Genomic DNA, 17,510 nt, shown 5'->3' with positions numbered 1-17,510 from the left:
CTTGAGATGATGAAAAATGACACATGATACAATTAGTTATCCATCCTTACATAACATGTTTACTCAGGCATTTTAAACTACACACCAGCAGTTAGCGCCATAACATCTTAACTTTCAAGTCTATTTGCACTAAGTAATGCATTTGACATTCCTATTCCTGCCCATCTCAATAGGAGTGCACTTTGCACAGAAGAGATAAACGTTAGGAATTATTAATCTGCTACTTACAAATATACTGAGAGTGTGACTTCCAAATATAGCTGTTTCCTCATACCTCTTTAATACACTTCATCTCTACATACTTGTTATCCATCAATTCTGACACTTCTCAGTCAAGGGAGAAAACATCTGGAACAGTTTATCAATTAAAAATGTTATCACCAGTTTGCTTAGGCTATTTTAAAATATTGTGATGGTTTCCTGTCAAACATTATTGGCTCTGTTCGGCCCTTACTTAAATCCTGAAGTCTTTTTTTCTTCTTCATGAGTCGAATGAAAAAAAAGTGCCACTCGGTGTCTCTCTCATTATATTAGGTGAAGTTAGTATTTTCACTCCTATAATTTGTTGTGTACCTTGGGAGTTCTACTAGTGTGTGTGAAGGAGAAGGGGGGGGGGGGCGAGGGGAGCCGCGCACATGACTAAGGGAAGGCGGAGAGATTAGAAAAGAGGAGGAGGACCTGGCCAAAATCGACAAAGTTACACATCTCTTGCAGAATGTTTTGAAAACGTGAGTGCTTTTTAATGCAGGCCTTTGGCAGCTTGACCTCGCCTGACCACCACTCACTCAACTGATTACTTGGGTCTCGTTAATCCCGTTTGCAATATGAGCCATGTTTTACCAGATAATCCATACCGTACGGACTGTGCCTTAAATATATGAAGCCTCCTATAATCCCTTGCCACGTTAGGTTTGCAGGGCTACTCTACCATTTTAGATTTTCAAACCAACATGGCAGTTGCAGGGGAATTCCTCTTCTCTTCAAATACTGGAGTTCATCCTGGACTTCGTAACTCTAAACCCTTTACGAGGAGTCTGCAAGGATACCAGTAATTGCACAATACTGTTTTATATCCTGAAACGGAGATATCACAAGACGACGTGGGGAACCCAAACATCAGGCAGTGTTATTGGAGGGTTGTTGTTGGTACTGGGGACTGGCATGTGAAGAACTCCATTGTTCTTCTTGTCCCATCACCCGAGGGCCAGTGCCACAAAAGGTGTCCATGAGATAACATTTGGAGCTTTAGAAGTGGTAGGCACCAGGAATCAGCACTTGTAGACTGATTAATCAGTTTCCCCATCTATTTCCTATACATCTAAGCGGTTACTGTGTATTAGCCCCTGGTGAATACTTCCTGGTTGTGTTAGAATGCTATGTAAAGGGTACATGTTGAAATAAGGCGTTCACAGATTCTTTCTCTAATCAAATCAGAGAATCAACATTTGATTGCATTGCAGTAATTAAATGAATAAACTGTGAAACCAGGCCAGCAGGTCAGGAAAAACCGAAAGCTAGGGGTGCTGGAACAATTTTTATAGTGGGGGTGGTATGAGAGCCATTGAACGAATGGGTAAATCTGGTATATAATGGAAACCACTTCAAACCAGGGCGGGTTGCGGCAGCACCCACAACACCCATAGTTCCAGCACATATGCCAAAAGCTTCCCCTACCACCGAGTAGACAGTAGGAGTGATGCATGATTAACACAAATAAGAGCCTGAATAAATAAACTGCAGCACAGTTTGGGAGAAAGACATCTATACTACATATCGAGCATAGTATATTGGGAATCAGCTGGAAAAGTTGAACAAAGCATTATTTTTTCTTCTATAGTTGTACAAATATAAAAATAATTTCACACACATAAAAAGTGAATGTGTGTAGTATTGTGCGTGTTTCTCCCACCTGTGCTGTCCTTCGTCACCTTTAGCAAAATAAGACATGGTGACGATTTGAAAGCCTAATTATCCCCAAAATTTTAGTTTACTGAATTTCTCTCTCAGGGTTTAGTTTAGTTTCCATGTTTCGTGCAATCAAGAGAATTAACACACACAAAAAAAAACAAAAACAACAACAAAAACACCTCATCCCCTCCTACACACTAAATTTGTACAATCTAACTGCTGAAGCTATATAGGAGCTAAAATGTATTATACACTGTTTGACTGAAAATAGGAATCGATGCAACAATATACATTATTTATGGTCAGATCTTCTTAATAGTAACAGATTTACAGCTGCACTCTATTTCAGTTTTATTTCAGTATAAATATGTACTCATATTTTCTAGTAAACCTAGCGTTATTCATGACAAATGCCAAACACTTTTCTTGACGTGCATGTCAGCTTTACCACATAAAAAGAGTGGACATTTGGAATATACTCTCTACCTTGGGGCCAAATTCTACTCTCACATACACTAGTACCAACCGCGTTGGCTTTCTACTGTCCTTTTCAGAGGCGTTTGTATCGCCGTATCCGAGCAGATTCTGTCCTTTAGTTTTTTGTTAGGTCACTAAAATTTCTCTAGACAATCCACTGTAGAGGTTCCTGAAACTTTTCAGTTAGTTCTATGGAATATATCTTACTATCTGTTAAATGGCAACCTTTCTGAAAGGGGTACTATTAGCTAAAACTTCGATTTAACCTCATTCATTTTGTAATTGGCGATTTTAAACCTCGGGCTTTATCTGTGAAAATAAGGATTAATCCCGATTTGAAAATCCTAATTGCAATATTTACTATAGAAATTGAAAGGTCAGGAGCAACTAGCAGAATTTACAGAAGAGTTATGTGAACCTATTCCTTGATAATTAAGATCGGATTTGGGGCTACAAATGTCATAAGTATGCTAAGTCTTAAGACGGAGATGAAATAATAATAATTAAAACTAAGAGCTGATGCAAGGGATACACATAACTGCAGCAAAATAATATTTGGATACACTGTTTAAATGCATGTCACGAGGTATTGTTTAGAGAGAAGTTGCTAAGGGAAATTTTCAAAGGGAAAAGAGAACAATTCATGAAATTCGAATATATTCCTCTTTTGTTACTAGTTCATTTTTCTTTTCTTTTAGTCAGATCAATTTGCTTCAGGGTGTTCTAGAGTGTGTGGAAAATCCAGAAGTCAAAGGGGTAAATTAAGGCACTTTGGTTGTATATGTGTGTGTTCTCCACATTTTAGAAACTAGAGGTACCCAAGATAAACCAAATCATATGCTTAGTTTAAATAGAATATATCATTCAATACCTCAAGATTAAGGTATTCCTGTCAGATAAGATGTCAGTCACTAACTCCTTAAAGCTTGGTAGCCACCACATTGTGAAAGCCTGCTATCCCTGGTAAAGATGATACATATCATGTAAACCCCATCAACAAGATCAAAGTCTTCTGCTTTAATAGGATCCAATACATGTCAAACCTCATTCCAATCAAATCGTCCGTAAATGAATTCAAGATGAATATGTCATAGAATAACGTGACAGTGCAATCACATAGGGTCAGGGGTTGTTGTTTCAATGAGAGAGGCGTCAAATATTAATTCTAGAACCTCCAAATGAATAGGCATTGAGCAGGATTAGGCAGCTGCTGATGGGGCGTTGTGTCACTGATTTGTGTTTATGCTAGTACGTTAAACACTAAGCTGAAAAAAATAGTGTCTCCTTTGAACTGAAAAAAGACATATTTTAACTTACTTGACTTTTCCAGGATGTTTCTGTAAAGTCGTTTTCTTTTCCTCATTACCAGAGAAGTCTTATGTCTCATTTCCTGACTTTGTTCCTGTTCGGGGAGAGGGGAGAAAAGTTAAGACTAAATATATGTGTATATGTTATAAAATGGTTATCTGAGTGTATGATTCGAGAATCATGTAAGAAGACATTTTTAAAAAGAAAAGGGCATCTAATACTCATGGAACTCAATCTTTCTTTGACCCTTCAAATATTGTAGAGGTAAAAATGGAGGCTTTCCCAAAATGCTCGCACATGTTTTAAAGGGTAATGAAGTTTCTTTGGTCGATTTTTAAAAATCTGTGAAATGACATCTTTTCAACTCTGCTTTGATCTGGCATTCACCTTCTGGCAGTGCATCTTTAAGGCGAATTACCACCAACTTGGATATATTCTGTACTTTTCACTTCTAAAAATTTCGTCCAGTTTGCGAGACTCCAGCCCAAGTTGTCTCCGTTTTTAATTGTATCAATATTGATTAATATTACAAAGTTGATACTTTTCACTGTATATAATTTTCGACTCCTTCTCTCTGTGTAAAACTAACCACTGTCACTGCTCACGCCGTAACTTTTAAACAGCTTTGTACCTATTTAATGTAGCAGTGAGAAGTACGAATAATAGGGAATGCTTACTTGATTTTCGGTACAATATTTGAATCAGGATTCTGAACTTTTAAATGCAAGTTTGAATTTAAAGATACTTTATGATGTTATAGACGAAGTAGGAATCTGAAATCACTTCGATCATATGAGCTTTCCTTTAGTATACCAGGATGGAAGTACAAAAAAAGCAATACTAATACCAATAATAGGATCTCATTTACAGTTGCTCATGAAGCTATAATGGATATTCACAATCTTTTAAAAAATAATTTTACTTCCTCTTCAGGATTGTAACCACTGGGATGAAAATTAGTGTGAGAATAAAGATAACCATAAAACCTATCCAGGAGCTTTAACAATACTTCCCAACTTTCACCCATGATTATTAAAATAAATCAATAAATGCTGCTCTTTTACAGAGTGGACTTTTAAAACTTGTTCTTTACTGGTAAGGACATAGAATTGGAAATGTTAGAATAGTTTAATAGTCAAATAACCAGGGAAAAAAGAGTTTAACTTGTTGAACCCTGACCAAAGTAATGAAGTGCTGTATTTAGTATTTGAATGGTCTCCATGTGACATTCTGTTTGAAACTAAATATTAGTTAAAAAAAACTGGCTTCTAATCCTTCGCGCCTTTCTCACGTGAGTAGTCCCTCTGGCTGAGTAAAGGGAGAAAGATTGTCCCATTATTTTGATGAACAGCACTAACCTTTTTATAACTATTGATTCAAATGTATTATTCTTAGTTAACAGTCATCAACATGACATAAGTTAAGACTAACTGTTAATCGTGCCTAATCTAATAGGTGTTCACCCTATGCCTTTTCTGCTTACAAAATTTTAACAATAGTTACGTTCTTCTGTGAGGTGTTAATTTACTGCAGAGCAATTGATGCTTATATCTCTAGTGACATGTGTGTCTCTGTGTGTTATTTGACCTCTAGAAAACTTTGACTTCTGATACGGGTCAAAGGTGCTGAGGGAACACTTCCATACTAAAACTAGTTAGTCTGTAAGCAAATATTATTTGAAACATGGCTCTGATTCAGCAGACTACTGCAATAGCAGTTTTATCAAAACTAGTGCCCACAGCAAACATATCTCTGGAATACTGGGCAAAATTTAAGTTTCCTTTTATGAGTTATTGCAGTCTTAATACACACACCGCAAATAATATCAGATACAAAGACCTGTCTTTTCATCCCCATTTATCATCGCTGGAAACCTTTACTTAGCCCACCTGTTCAAGGAAATGGGATGAAGATTTAATGTTTGCCTTCAAGATTTCAGTGGATCTTGTTCTTTTTAAATAAGTTAATATGAACGATTCAGGATAGCAACAAGCCTAAACTGTTCAAATAGAATCTCCCAAGGAGGAGAGATTCTCCTCCGGGGTTTGGCCTTTAAGCGTATTTCATGAGTATTCAAGCTATTCTGGAAAACAAAGGGTGTATAGAACAATCAGGGCAGATAATTAAAAATAAAAGATGGAATTAAAGCGGGGGGGGGGCGGGCGATCAAATACGATTAATCATTAAAATGAGAGGAAAGAGAAGAAACTGCAAACATTTGTCCCAGGTTAGACACTGGAACCACGCATAGTGCTGGATGCTCCGGGTCTGGCACATGTTGTCGGTCGCAGGTCAGAGGTCAAACTCTAGAGTATTTCCAAAGTCGGCGACTTCAAGAGCTTTAGCCTTCACCACTTACGCAAACCGATTAACTACATTTCCAACGCTAGGCAAGAAAATTAACGCCCAACGTCGATCGCGGTTTGGAGGCATTGTCAGATCTCAAGGGGGACTTGTTTTACAGCTGAATGCAAGGGGAGTCTGTTTGCAGGAACCACCTCTCTGCAAACTCTCCAGTTTCCTTTAATTCACGAAACCCCAAACGTTTCTCATCAATCAGTTACCAAACCACTCGCCTTGCACGCGTGTGGGTAGCACAGGGAATCTGCAGGCGTTTCTTTTGATTTGAGTTGATTTCGAAGAGAAATGTTACAAGAAGGAGGTTGCCTTTTGGCAGTGCAAGCAAAATAAACAGGTCAGTCAGTGAGGAACCGGGATGGCAGCCCTTCCCAAGGAAGGCTCTCAATTAGGGGTTTCTATTGTCAAAGCTCGGAAGTCTAGTAGCTTGTCCACTAGACCTTTTCCAGGAGACAGTTAACCCTTTCACTGCTCAGAAAGAAAAGAAACTGCGACAGAAAAGCATCACCATACCAATGAATGCTCAACCGACAAACCCAGGAGGAGAATCTGACTTCCTCTTGCCGTACCTCCCTCCTGCAAATACTTTCCTTTTTACTGCAGCCCCAAGCAAGGCTGAGCTGCTCTTTGGGAAAGGAGCAAACCCCCCCCCCACCGCCCTCCATCCAGGGCTTACATTTGGGCAGCCCCCGAGTGTATCCGCCTGGAAATGTGCAGTCTCAGCCCTTCAAACAGCGAGTGTTCTGCTGTTTGTGGCTGCCCGGCAGCCACTGTCCTTAGCAAGCAGCCTTCTCACTGGGGCTGATTTATCTATCCCTCTCCCCTAGCCTTGCCCGGCTCGGTCTCCTGCTCCTCAGCAGTGGGTGCAGAGAATCTTTTTTCCCTCCTGTCCCAGTGAGGGGGAAGAAACCCCTTCGCCATCCGCATGGGAGGGATGGGAAGGCAGGCGAGGGAAGCTTCTTTCTCCTTCCCGTTGGGTGCGCAGAACCCTTCCCCGCGCTGCCTCCTCAGAAGCGGTGTTTCTGTGGTGTTTCTCGGAAAGTCACCTTCTTTCTGTCCGAGCTGAGGCAGAGAAGCCCCTTCCTCCTCTCCAGTAGGTGCGAAAAAGCCTCTTTCCCTGGTGCCTCTGGATCCCAGCTTATGGGGAGAAGAAGCCCCTTTGTACGGTGCAGAGAAGTCCCCTATCCAGCCCTGTGAGGGGGAAGGAGCCTCTTGCCCTTAGCCCAGTGGTAAGTGGGTATCAAGCCCCCTTCCCAGTCCCAGTAGGTACCGGGCTGTTTCCCCTTGCCGAGGTATGCCAAGCCTTTTCCCACGTGGGTGAGTAGATGCCAAGCCACTTCCTCAGTGGGTGAACGAGCGCCAGTCCCTTTTCTGAGTGGGTGCCAAACCACTTCCCATGCGAGCGAGAGGTTGCCAAGCCCCTGTTGGTGAGTGGGTGTCTAGCCCGTTCCCTTGTGGGTAAGTGGGTGCCAAGAACTTTCCTTGCTTGCCCGTGCCTCCCCCCCGAATTCACTTACCCCACTCCACCTGTTGAAGAGATTCCCTCATTTCTGCACATCATTTCTGGGCTGACAAAAAGGGGTGGGGGTGGAAAAGAGAGACAACAAAACAGCACCTCTTTGGCGGTTCCAGCGAGGCGGTCATCCTTCATTTCTTCTTTTCTTGCTTTCTGGAAGCAGTTAGGGAATGTATGATGAAACAGAAATGAGCCGTCAGGAGGATATTTTAATGGTTTATATGTCACAGTTGGTGCATGTGGCTTTGAACTGGAGCAGCTTTCGTTTCCTGCAGAGAGCGAGCCGCAAATCCCACTTGATAACTTCTACAACCCACAACTTATTTTTTTTTAACATTCACTCTTACTCTGTATATTTAGACACGGTTCCTAAAAAAATCCCCTTGTCAGCCTTCCCGTTATATTTTATACGGATTTGAGATTATTTGGTTTTCTTTGCAATTTGGAGGTAGTCTAAAGAATGGACAATCTAGTTGATTGCTCTCCTAGTGTCACTGCCTTATAGATTTACATTACGGTCTAAGCACACCAGAGAACCTTATAGAGTACACTGCTATTTTTAGCAGAAAACATACGTGGTAATATAACATACATTTAAAGATGTAAGAACACATACACACGTGTAGTTGGTTTAGACCTGTTGCCATAAGTCATCGTAAATGTAATTTCTTCACATTTATTTCACAAAATTAGGGCAAAAACGCAGCTCCAGCTAATAACAGGAATTATTCAGACGTGCTAGATCCAAAGGTAATTACCGGATAAAAGTGCGCTGAAAATCATTTTCATTGACTGAATCCATGCAAACTACATATACATCTAATGTACAGCGATGTATTTAGCACTGCATTTCAAATTTGTTTAAAAAAACAAGAAAAAACAAAAAATAACAACAAAAATCACCTGCCAGTTTGTATTGCTTTAAATGTGCAGCCCTGATAATGACAATGAGAAATATGCAAGCGATATCTATGTTTATCGGTTTCACCAGTACTTGCAGTAGTGATTACTTCCTAACGCCTTTATATTTGCAGCTGAAGATTTAGAAGTTTCTTTGTTCAGGAATAAGAGTTCGAGGTGCTCAGATTTAGCTCCGAAAAAGCCAAATGAAGTACTGAACAAAGGGTAAATTGAAGGATTCCGACTCTCAGCTAGCTTTTTGTGTTTTCGTTACTAGAAATAATTGGATCTAATGAATATGCAGGCGACCGAGTAAATAAATAATCTGCCATTTTAAAATATATATATACGTTCTCCGTAAAATGAAATCTGATATTTTATGCCCGAGCATCGTTTAAAACAATGTACAAATGTTGCTTAGCTTAATTGATTGAGTCACAAAGATTTTCTGCTTTTAAGTACCATACTTATACCTTTCAACAATCATTTTAATATATAGTCAATGACTCTTTGTAGCAAGAACAAAAAGGAACTATTCGCAGTTTTTCAATAGACTTTGAGCTGGGGAAAGACAGGTTAATCGAGGGTTGCATCTAGAAAACAACCAAGTGTTGTATGTTTGCACTGAATCCAAATGTCTGCATTTTCCTAACTAAATCAAAGGGAGTGTTATTTCTTTTTCTGCTCACTCATCTGAAGGTAAGTAAATTTTCTCTGGCGATCAAAAGCCTGGTCAGCAACAAAGACACCGCCTGCTTTTTCCACCGTCCTGGTGTGGCAAGTTGAGGAATTTCAATAACTGTGACAAGGGTGACTGATTTGTGAACTAGAAAAGGTTTGAATGTCAGAAAATTTACATTGCTCCTATCTATCGAGGATTTTAAATAAATTTAAAATAAAAGTCTCCGGGAGCTTCATGAAGCACAGAAGAAACAATGTAGCTTTGGGAAATTTACAGTTTTACCTGAATGAAAGAGATCCCGCGGGAAAAAAAAGAGAGGAAAGAATAAGAAATAAGGGGGGAAACAACAATAAAAAGTAGAAAGTTAAGAGTTCTCACCCACCTGCATTCTGATGGATGCAGAAAACAAGAGTTATTTCAGAAAACTGATGGGCTGTTACCCAGAGAAATCACGCCTGTTGTTTAAAAATAAAATCGAATCCAATCAGCACAAACTCTGGAGAACTTGTTACAAACAAGGAGAAAAGATAACTTCAAAAGAAACAAGTCACAAAAGGGCTTCCCTTTTCAAACTCTAAAAAGTTGTGCAGTGTTAAAAAAAATCAGGAAATCATTGTGATCATCATTAGTATTAGTATAGAGGAGAGGGAAAAATAATAACAAGAAGAACAATAATCGAGTTTAAGATTATTTTAGCACCCATACAAAAATATACGTTTGAAATATTTGCGTGCAAAAAATATTGGGCTTGATAAAAAACAAAACAAAACAAAACAAAAAAACAAAAAGTTGCTACTCCTGGAAACCCTGTTTGTCAAAAGGGATGTCAAAGGGCTTCACAATACCTGGGATTGATGAGCCGGGCGAACCAATCAGGAGACAGCAGAGGCTTTGCGAGCCCTTAGTTGGAGAAGAAGTGGGGAGTTGCAAGGGAAGGGGGGAGTCGCCAGGAACCAATGATCTCCCACGTCCGCCTTGACGTTGCTCCTCCCCTTCTCCCATTCATCAAGGAGGGGGGGGGACGGTGTCGTCTTTTCAATTCATTTATCTGCAGGAATGATTGCCGCTATCAGTCTCGCGTTCACCGCCCGGCTGAGGAGGTGAAAGTTTCTCCCCAGGAAGATAAACCGCAAAAGACAATATTGTGCATGATTTGCGCCTTTTTTTTGCAAAGCGAAAAAAAAAGGGCGAAAAAAAAAGGAGAGAGAGAGAGGGGGAGAAGGAAGAGTGTGGAGAGCTCGAAGAGAAGAGAAAAATCTCTCGGCCACTTTGCAACATTCCTATAGCTAAAAAATAACTGAAGGGAGTTGATTTTTTTGTTTTTTATTTTTTATTTTTTTTTGTTTCTGCCGTGTGTGTTGGTCTCTCCATTACTGTTACTTGCAGCCAGTTTATTTTTTACCCCCTGGCCTCCCTCCTCACTTCAAACCTCCCCGAAAAGTCTCATCAGAGAGACAGTGGGGTTTTTGTGCATGTATGTGTCTTATTCTAGCTTTCTTGCTCATTTGCAGCTGCGAGATCTCCCACACTTTTTGTTTCCTTTCGGGGCGCTGATGCAGACGGGGGTGTTTTTGATGTGGTTGCTTTGGTGGTGATTGTCGCTGACTTTCCAGAGAGGGTGGTTTTGCTGCTGCTGCTGCTCCTCCGTGTTTTTTCCCCACCCGGGTTGCTGCACTGAGAGTGGGAAGATGCTTCTGGATGCTGGACCGCAGTATCCCGCTATAGGAGTCACTACCTTCGGATCGTCTCGCCACCACTCCACGGGCGATGTAACGGACAGAGAAGTGGGACTGGGGATCAACCCCTTCGCCGACGGCATGGGCGCTTTTAAAATTAACCCCAGCACACACGAGCTGGCCTCGGCCGGCCAGACCGCCTTCACCTCGCAGGCACCCGGCTACGCGGCGGCGGCGCTGGGGCACCACCACCACCCGACCCATGTCAGCTCCTACTCCAGCGCAGCCTTCAACTCTACCAGGGACTTTCTCTTCCGCAACCGGGGTTTTGGCGAGGCGGCGGCGGCCAGCGCCCAGCACAGCCTCTTCGCTTCGGCTGCGGGCAGCTTCGCTGGACCCCACGGACACACTGATGCCGCAGGACACATTCTTTTCCCCGGGCTTCACGAGCAAGCCGCGAGCCACGCTTCTCCCAACGTGGTGAACGGGCAGATGCGTCTGGGCTTCTCCGGAGACATGTACGGGAGGCCAGATCAGTACGGCCAGGTCACTAGCCCCCGATCTGAGCACTATGCATCCACTCAGCTCCACGGCTACGGCCATATGAACATGAACATGGCAGCCCACCATGGGGCAGGGGCCTTCTTTCGCTACATGAGGCAGCCCATCAAGCAGGAACTCATCTGTAAGTGGATTGAGCCCGAGCAATTGTCAAACCCCAAAAAGTCCTGCAACAAAACTTTCAGCACAATGCACGAGCTGGTGACTCATGTCACAGTGGAGCATGTTGGAGGACCCGAGCAGTCCAATCACATATGTTTCTGGGAAGAGTGTCCAAGAGAGGGGAAACCTTTCAAGGCCAAATATAAACTTGTAAATCACATCAGAGTCCACACCGGTGAAAAACCCTTCCCCTGCCCTTTCCCAGGCTGTGGGAAAGTGTTTGCTAGATCAGAAAATCTCAAAATACACAAAAGAACTCACACAGGTACAGTACAGTAACCTTCTCTCTAGATTTCTTTCTGCAGATAAAAGAGTCAAGCTCTTCCAGCAAAATAAATGGTGGTGTGGATGGGGGAGGGGGGAAAACACTGGATATGGTGACTTGTTTTCTGAAAAACTGTATGTAAAATGTACGAGATTACTTTTTAAAAGAGGCAGCGTGAGAAGTTAATTTCAAAATCAACTCATTAAGAAAATTATTTCCCCCAACCTTTATGAAAAATAGAGAGAGAGAGATAATTTGCTGCAGAAATACAATCGTGAAAGAAAAATAGCAGCAACCTGACTTGTTAAATTTATAGGTTTTAATTAATTGGTAGTCGGCAGTTTTGATTGTATTACAATGAGAAATTGTGCTAAACATACAGTCAGCCAATTCGTCTCCTCTTTGTAATTCATGTATTTGTAAATATTTAATTACATGGAGTAATTTTAAGTAATCTGAACCTAAAGTGTTAATCTAGTATTGTAGTATTAGAAACCAGCTGGGATCAGTAAAAACGTCCCTAACCTCAATACTTATATAAAAAAATATATATGCGTCTCTTCCTGCTTTTACTGTTGTACATTTTTTCCAAATAATATGAAGAGTGATTTTAGCACATGATTCAAGACGACGTTGGTAGCTTTTAATCCAGTGTAAGAATCACAAGCACCCGTCGTAATAATATCCAATATTGTACGAAAATATAGGGACTGGGTATGAGGTGGGTAGGCAAAATATCACGAGAATGAGCCATTAAAGCAGAAACTAGGCACCAAGGCTTGCGTATAAGTGCTATAACGACTGATGTATCGCTGCCAGCATTATAGCGAGCCAGATATGCCAGGAGCTGAGAAGTGAAAATGAAGCTATCCTAGAAAGAATGTAAATAGTGTGAAATTAAAACTCTTCAGAAATATGCCTTGTACAACGATTGAACGATTTTTTAAAAATGGAAGAAAACAAGGCTCTGAGATTCAGCATTTTTAAGTTGGAAAGTTACAAGTAATTAAATTGACCACGATCCTTCTGTCTGGTAATTTAATAATAGCCATAAAAATATTGATTAATCCTAGAAAATACAGTTTCTCTAATCAGATCATTTTTTCTGTAATAGGCGAAAAACCATTTAAGTGTGAATTCGAGGGCTGTGACAGGCGCTTTGCAAATAGCAGCGACCGCAAAAAGCATATGCATGTGCACACTTCTGACAAACCCTATCTCTGCAAAATGTGCGATAAGTCCTACACTCACCCAAGTTCCCTCAGAAAACACATGAAGGTAAACTGATGTTGCATTGTTTTATGTGATGTTATCTCGCCTTTATCCCTGACGTTTTATTGCTGATTTACAATGCTTCTACTGACACAGGATGGGAGACTTAAAAAGTGAAATGTGTTGACTATCTATGTAGCTGGGTGGTTGCAAAGAAGCATATTTTAAAGTGATCTGTGGACAGGAAATTGGAAAAGACAAGGGCAACCTGGCCAATAATGTTTTTACTACAGAAAGGTTTAAACAACCACTGTTTGTTTTGCTCAAGGGCAGATAGCGTTTCGCTGCTGACTGTCCGTGAGCTCAGTTATTTACGTTATAAGCGTCTTACAGGGGAGTAGCCCGGTTAGGGCTTTTCTGGGTGCACTGCTTTAGTGCAGACTTCTAGTAGAAGTCTCAATGATGGGCATATAGAAGGGACGCAAGCAAGGGGAACTCCTGGTTTCTTTTAAAGCCAAATTCTAGCAGATCCGCTCCCTTTTATGTACTAGGGCCGCATTTGCCTTACATGCTAGTGCCTGACAAGATATTCGCAAACGGACTGTTTAGCCATACCGCCCGAGTCGTGCGTGTTTCTGGGATACTACCAATCTGCAGTATTAGCGATGCGATGTTTTCCCTCAGACTTTGTCTTAAAATTACGATCTGTAGCGTTTCAAGGCTAACTTGTGAATTCAGCTCAGAGGTTCCCTGTTTGGAAGGAGGAGAGGAGGACGAGGAAGGGGTTCTAGAGTTCGATATGATTATCGAACTAATAACTACACTTAAAAAAAAACCCTTTCGTTATCTATTTATGTACGTATTTATTTTGCAGGTCCATGAGTCATCCTCCCAGGGGTCCCAGCCTTCTCCCGCCGCCAGCTCAGGCTATGAATCCTCAACGCCCCCAACAATCGTGTCTCCATCTACAGAAAACCAGACCACAAGCTCCTTATCCCCCTCCTCTTCAGCAGTCCATCACACGTCCAGCCACAGCACGCTTACATCAAATTTTAACGAATGGTACGTTTAAAACAAAAACAAACAAACAACAAACAAACAAAAACCCTATTTAAAAGACTCCAAAATTAATGAACACTTCGAAAGCAAATAAATACATAAATAAATCAAAAGCTGCCAGTAGACCCAGGACCGAATAAAATGAAGAATCTTTTTCTGTTTTGTTTTGTTTTGTTTTGTTCAAAGGCTTGGTAGGCAAAGGGGTTAGTAGAGTGCATGAGAGGACAAGGTTACCAGGCCAAATGCCAAATGTGTAGGGCTGGACTGGAACCACTGATTAGAGGTCTCAAATTGCATGTCTCCTTGGGCAGCGGCTTTTTTTAAATGTAAATACAGAATTATTAGCTTAAAATGTACTGTTTGATTTTGTAAATAGTCATATCGCAAGTTGAATAAGGGGATATGTGGAACTGTGGTCTTTGCATATATGTGAGGGAAGGGGGGCGAGGGTGGGTGAGATGGAGGGTGGGGGAGGTGGGGGGAAGAGGGAGGAGGTAGAAATTCAACTATTTGTACTGAATGGCAAGAATGTTCTAGTAAATGTGTACCAAAATGTGAATTACTTTGTATTATTACAGTCTAAACGTCGATCTAACAGAATATTATTGGTATTAATGTGCTTTTTTTGTATAAAGTGCAAACATTTCGTCCCAAAGTCCAGTCTAACTAGTGCAGTAAAATGTTGTTACAATGTCCTGTCAAAAAATTCGTATAGTGAAAGCCTGGATCTACGTGTCAAACTGTTACATTTGTTTATGTAAAGTGATATTAAAAAGATATAAACTATATCTGTCCATTGCTTTTGGCAAATACAGTAACATAATGTATATAAATCCTAATTTCCATATTTATCCGCATGTAAAGGTCCGGTTATACATGTTACAGATATTCAATATTTATGGCTAGAAGAATTGGTATGTAAAATTTAGTTTACAGAACTGTTTGGTAACATTTCGTACCTTATTAAAGATTCTTAAATCCCATGAATCGTGATAGGAATTCTTATTCACTCAGTCAACCTGCTGCAACTTCAGCTAGTTTTAATATCTTAGAATAAAACAGTACCAGTTTTTTTCACTGCTTTCCATTATGTCATCAGTAAAGCAGCGACGGTGATATAAATGTGATAAATGAAAGGATCCCTGCTGGCATTAGTATAGTGTGTAATTAGTATTTATATCAAAATTTATGAAACAAATTTTCGGCCGCAGTATAATTTAAATGACCTTTGCAGACATAGAATAACAACCATAAAAATAACAGAAATAGATTGCATATGCTACATACATATTAATGTGGATGAATTGTACAAGAAAGTTCCTTTCTATACTACAACATTACAAATGAATCTGGATGTACTGTGTCCCTAAATTAAATTAATTCGGATAACACATATTAGGAGATTTAAAAGAGGATTATTTTAGTTGCTATTTTAATTTCAAGCATTTGTGACCATAACTAATTCTCATGGTGTAGATTCATGGCTTTCCAAGGGCCTCCCCCCCCCCCGAAATACAACACTAGGTTCATAAAGGCGTTTTTACTGATATTCCTTAAAACGTGATGCTAATTTAAATCAATTACTTCTTATGCTCTGTTATTATTATTACTATAATTTTGCCAGTGTTAATAGCTTTCTAAAAAATAAATGTAGGGGGTAAGAATTATTTTATGTAATTTGATTATCTTTCTATCTCTTTTATTTATTTCTCATTTACTTAAGAAATTCGTTCCATTGGCTGGCGTTGATACAGTAAATTTGTAAATGAGAAGACAATATAGAAAATCTAAATTACTTGTGCTTAATGACTGTAGCAGAACGCCTTTTCTCTAAATCAGATTGTCTTTCTTGCAGTTTAGTTTGATAGATTTGCAAGCTGTACTGCTTCCACTAACTTAGCTACGGTTGTTGGAACTGTTGGGCTTTGTTCCTTGTTGTAGCTTGCATGATCGCCCCATTAAGCAGACAACATATCAACAGACAACACAAATCATGAGCTTGGCTAAAGCTGCGAGTGCTTGTGATATGTCATAGAGTGAATTGCACAAACTGACCTTCCAGTAGACCAAGATGACACTTTAACAGCTTCTTTAAAGAAATATTATGTGTATAATAAGTCAATAGGCATATTAACTGCTAGAAGTGGGGGATGGGGGCAGAGCTGGAAGTATGTGTTCATATTAAAGCATTCACATTTCTTTTATTGTATCCGTAAACTATCCATAGCATATTACTGATAGATTTTTTAAGTCTTTTCATGTCCCCTTACTATTTTTATATCGCTATTTGTGACTTATCTCAAAAATAACTCTTAATCAGTCAAAAGAGAGAAAGAAATCTTCGGCTAGTTCTACATAGACTCATTACCTCTAAAGGAACTGTGAGAAATGTTATAGTTTAACTTTACTTTCTCCAAAATGTTATTCTTATTATAAGTCTAATATCAGCTTTCAATGAAAAGAGCGCCACCTTGCAGGGGTATGCGAGATTTAAAGAAGTTCAAGATCAGTTGGACCTAAATAGAATGTAGCAACTTGAAGACCTGTATTTAATAAGACAAAATAACTGGGAGGGGGGAATTGTTTAATGTGTCTAAAATGTTATATCCTGGGAATGTTTGAAGTTTATTTTTTCCATCCGTGTACAGGGGAATGAGTTTTAAAATAGTATAGGTGGGTTTGGAAATATATGGGGAAATACAAACCACTACCAGCATAAATTGAAGAAAAAACATAATTCGATAGAGATATTTAGTCTAAAAGATGAATATTGCAAGTTTGTTTAAGCTTGCATATTTAGTCCCTAGTGGTCACTTAATACAGACCTATTACTTACATATATCTGAACACATGGTTAACGATTATTCTTTTCTGCTTTCTGACTGAGATTTGTTTCAACATCGTAAAATATCGAGATTTAATTTTGATATTGTATATTTGTAATGCTTTTTTAAACACAGTGACGTGAAATAAAGAATGATCGCTACACCATATATGGTTTGAATTAGGGAATATTCCTAAACCTAAAATTGCTAATGCGGAATTCAAATCTACTTCATAATTAAAACGTTCTCCTTGGCTATCGAGACAAGGAATAGCGTTTTGAAATCACATGGTACAGAGATATGTTGCAAAGATAGTGATTATTATATCGGATGTTTAACTTGCTCTAGCTAATAACTAAAACAAATTCAGAGTAGAAATTAAGAGCTGGCCAGGATCTATTAAAAAGAAATACGTGAAAAGAGTAATGTTAAGGATAGAGAGGTTGCATAAATAGCCTTTCAAACTTGAATGTACTCTATTATTTTGTTCATACCTTTAATGTCTGCTTCTTGAGATGTATTTTTCATATTTTTCTTCATGGGCTATTAGGTTTCGAAATACATGAACGTTAGTAGCGAAATATATTGTTAGCCTCTATTT

The 17,510-nt window shown here is 39.7% G+C and overlaps 2 protein-coding genes across 6 annotated transcripts in view; one reads left to right on the top strand and one right to left on the bottom strand.

Annotated features, from left to right (window-relative positions):
• Positions 1 to 9,804, bottom strand: part of ZIC4 (Zic family member 4) — a 260,534-nt gene extending 250,730 nt beyond the window's left edge. The window contains exons 1-2 of one of the 5 annotated variants that reach the window (XM_030575647.1): positions 9,532 to 9,804; positions 3,703 to 3,787 (exon numbers count right to left, since the gene is read on the bottom strand). In XM_030575647.1, the coding sequence (XP_030431507.1) occupies positions 3,703 to 3,787; positions 9,532 to 9,537 (91 nt within the window). In that variant the 5' untranslated portion in view covers positions 9,538 to 9,804. Of the gene's footprint in view, positions 1 to 3,702; positions 3,788 to 6,727; positions 7,073 to 7,097; positions 7,346 to 7,568; positions 7,628 to 7,666; positions 7,745 to 9,531 lie in introns of those variants that run through there. The other 4 variants (XM_030575646.1, XM_030575650.1, XM_030575648.1 and 1 more) reach the window with 4 other exon arrangements.
• A 405-nt stretch (positions 9,805 to 10,209) lies between these two features.
• On the top strand, positions 10,210 to 14,521 carry ZIC1 (Zic family member 1). The gene is made up of 3 exons (XM_030575651.1): positions 10,210 to 11,813; positions 12,928 to 13,091; positions 13,900 to 14,521. Exons 1-3 carry the CDS (start codon positions 10,838 to 10,840, stop codon positions 14,095 to 14,097), a joined length of 1,338 nt encoding a protein of 445 aa, XP_030431511.1. The 5' UTR covers positions 10,210 to 10,837; the 3' UTR covers positions 14,098 to 14,521.
• Positions 14,522 to 17,510: the final 2,989 nt, after the last annotated feature.

This window comes from Gopherus evgoodei, chromosome 9 (genome assembly GCF_007399415.2).
Source record: "Gopherus evgoodei ecotype Sinaloan lineage chromosome 9, rGopEvg1_v1.p, whole genome shotgun sequence".
NCBI classification, from domain to species: Eukaryota; Metazoa; Chordata; order Testudines; family Testudinidae; genus Gopherus; species Gopherus evgoodei.
Note: the sequence above shows the minus strand (reverse complement) of the source record. Positions and strands in the feature narration are given on the sequence as shown.

Bases quoted from the DNA above. Each gene is read 5' to 3' on its own strand.
- ZIC1 (XM_030575651.1), top strand. From the start codon at position 10,838: ATGCTTCTGGATGCTGGACCGCAGTATCCCGCTATAGGAGTCACTACC. The intron at 11,814-12,927 runs GTACAGTACAGT...TTTCTGTAATAG, and splicing joins ACACAAAAGAACTCACACAG to GCGAAAAACCATTTAAGTGT. The intron at 13,092-13,899 runs GTAAACTGATGT...TTTATTTTGCAG, and splicing joins CCCTCAGAAAACACATGAAG to GTCCATGAGTCATCCTCCCA.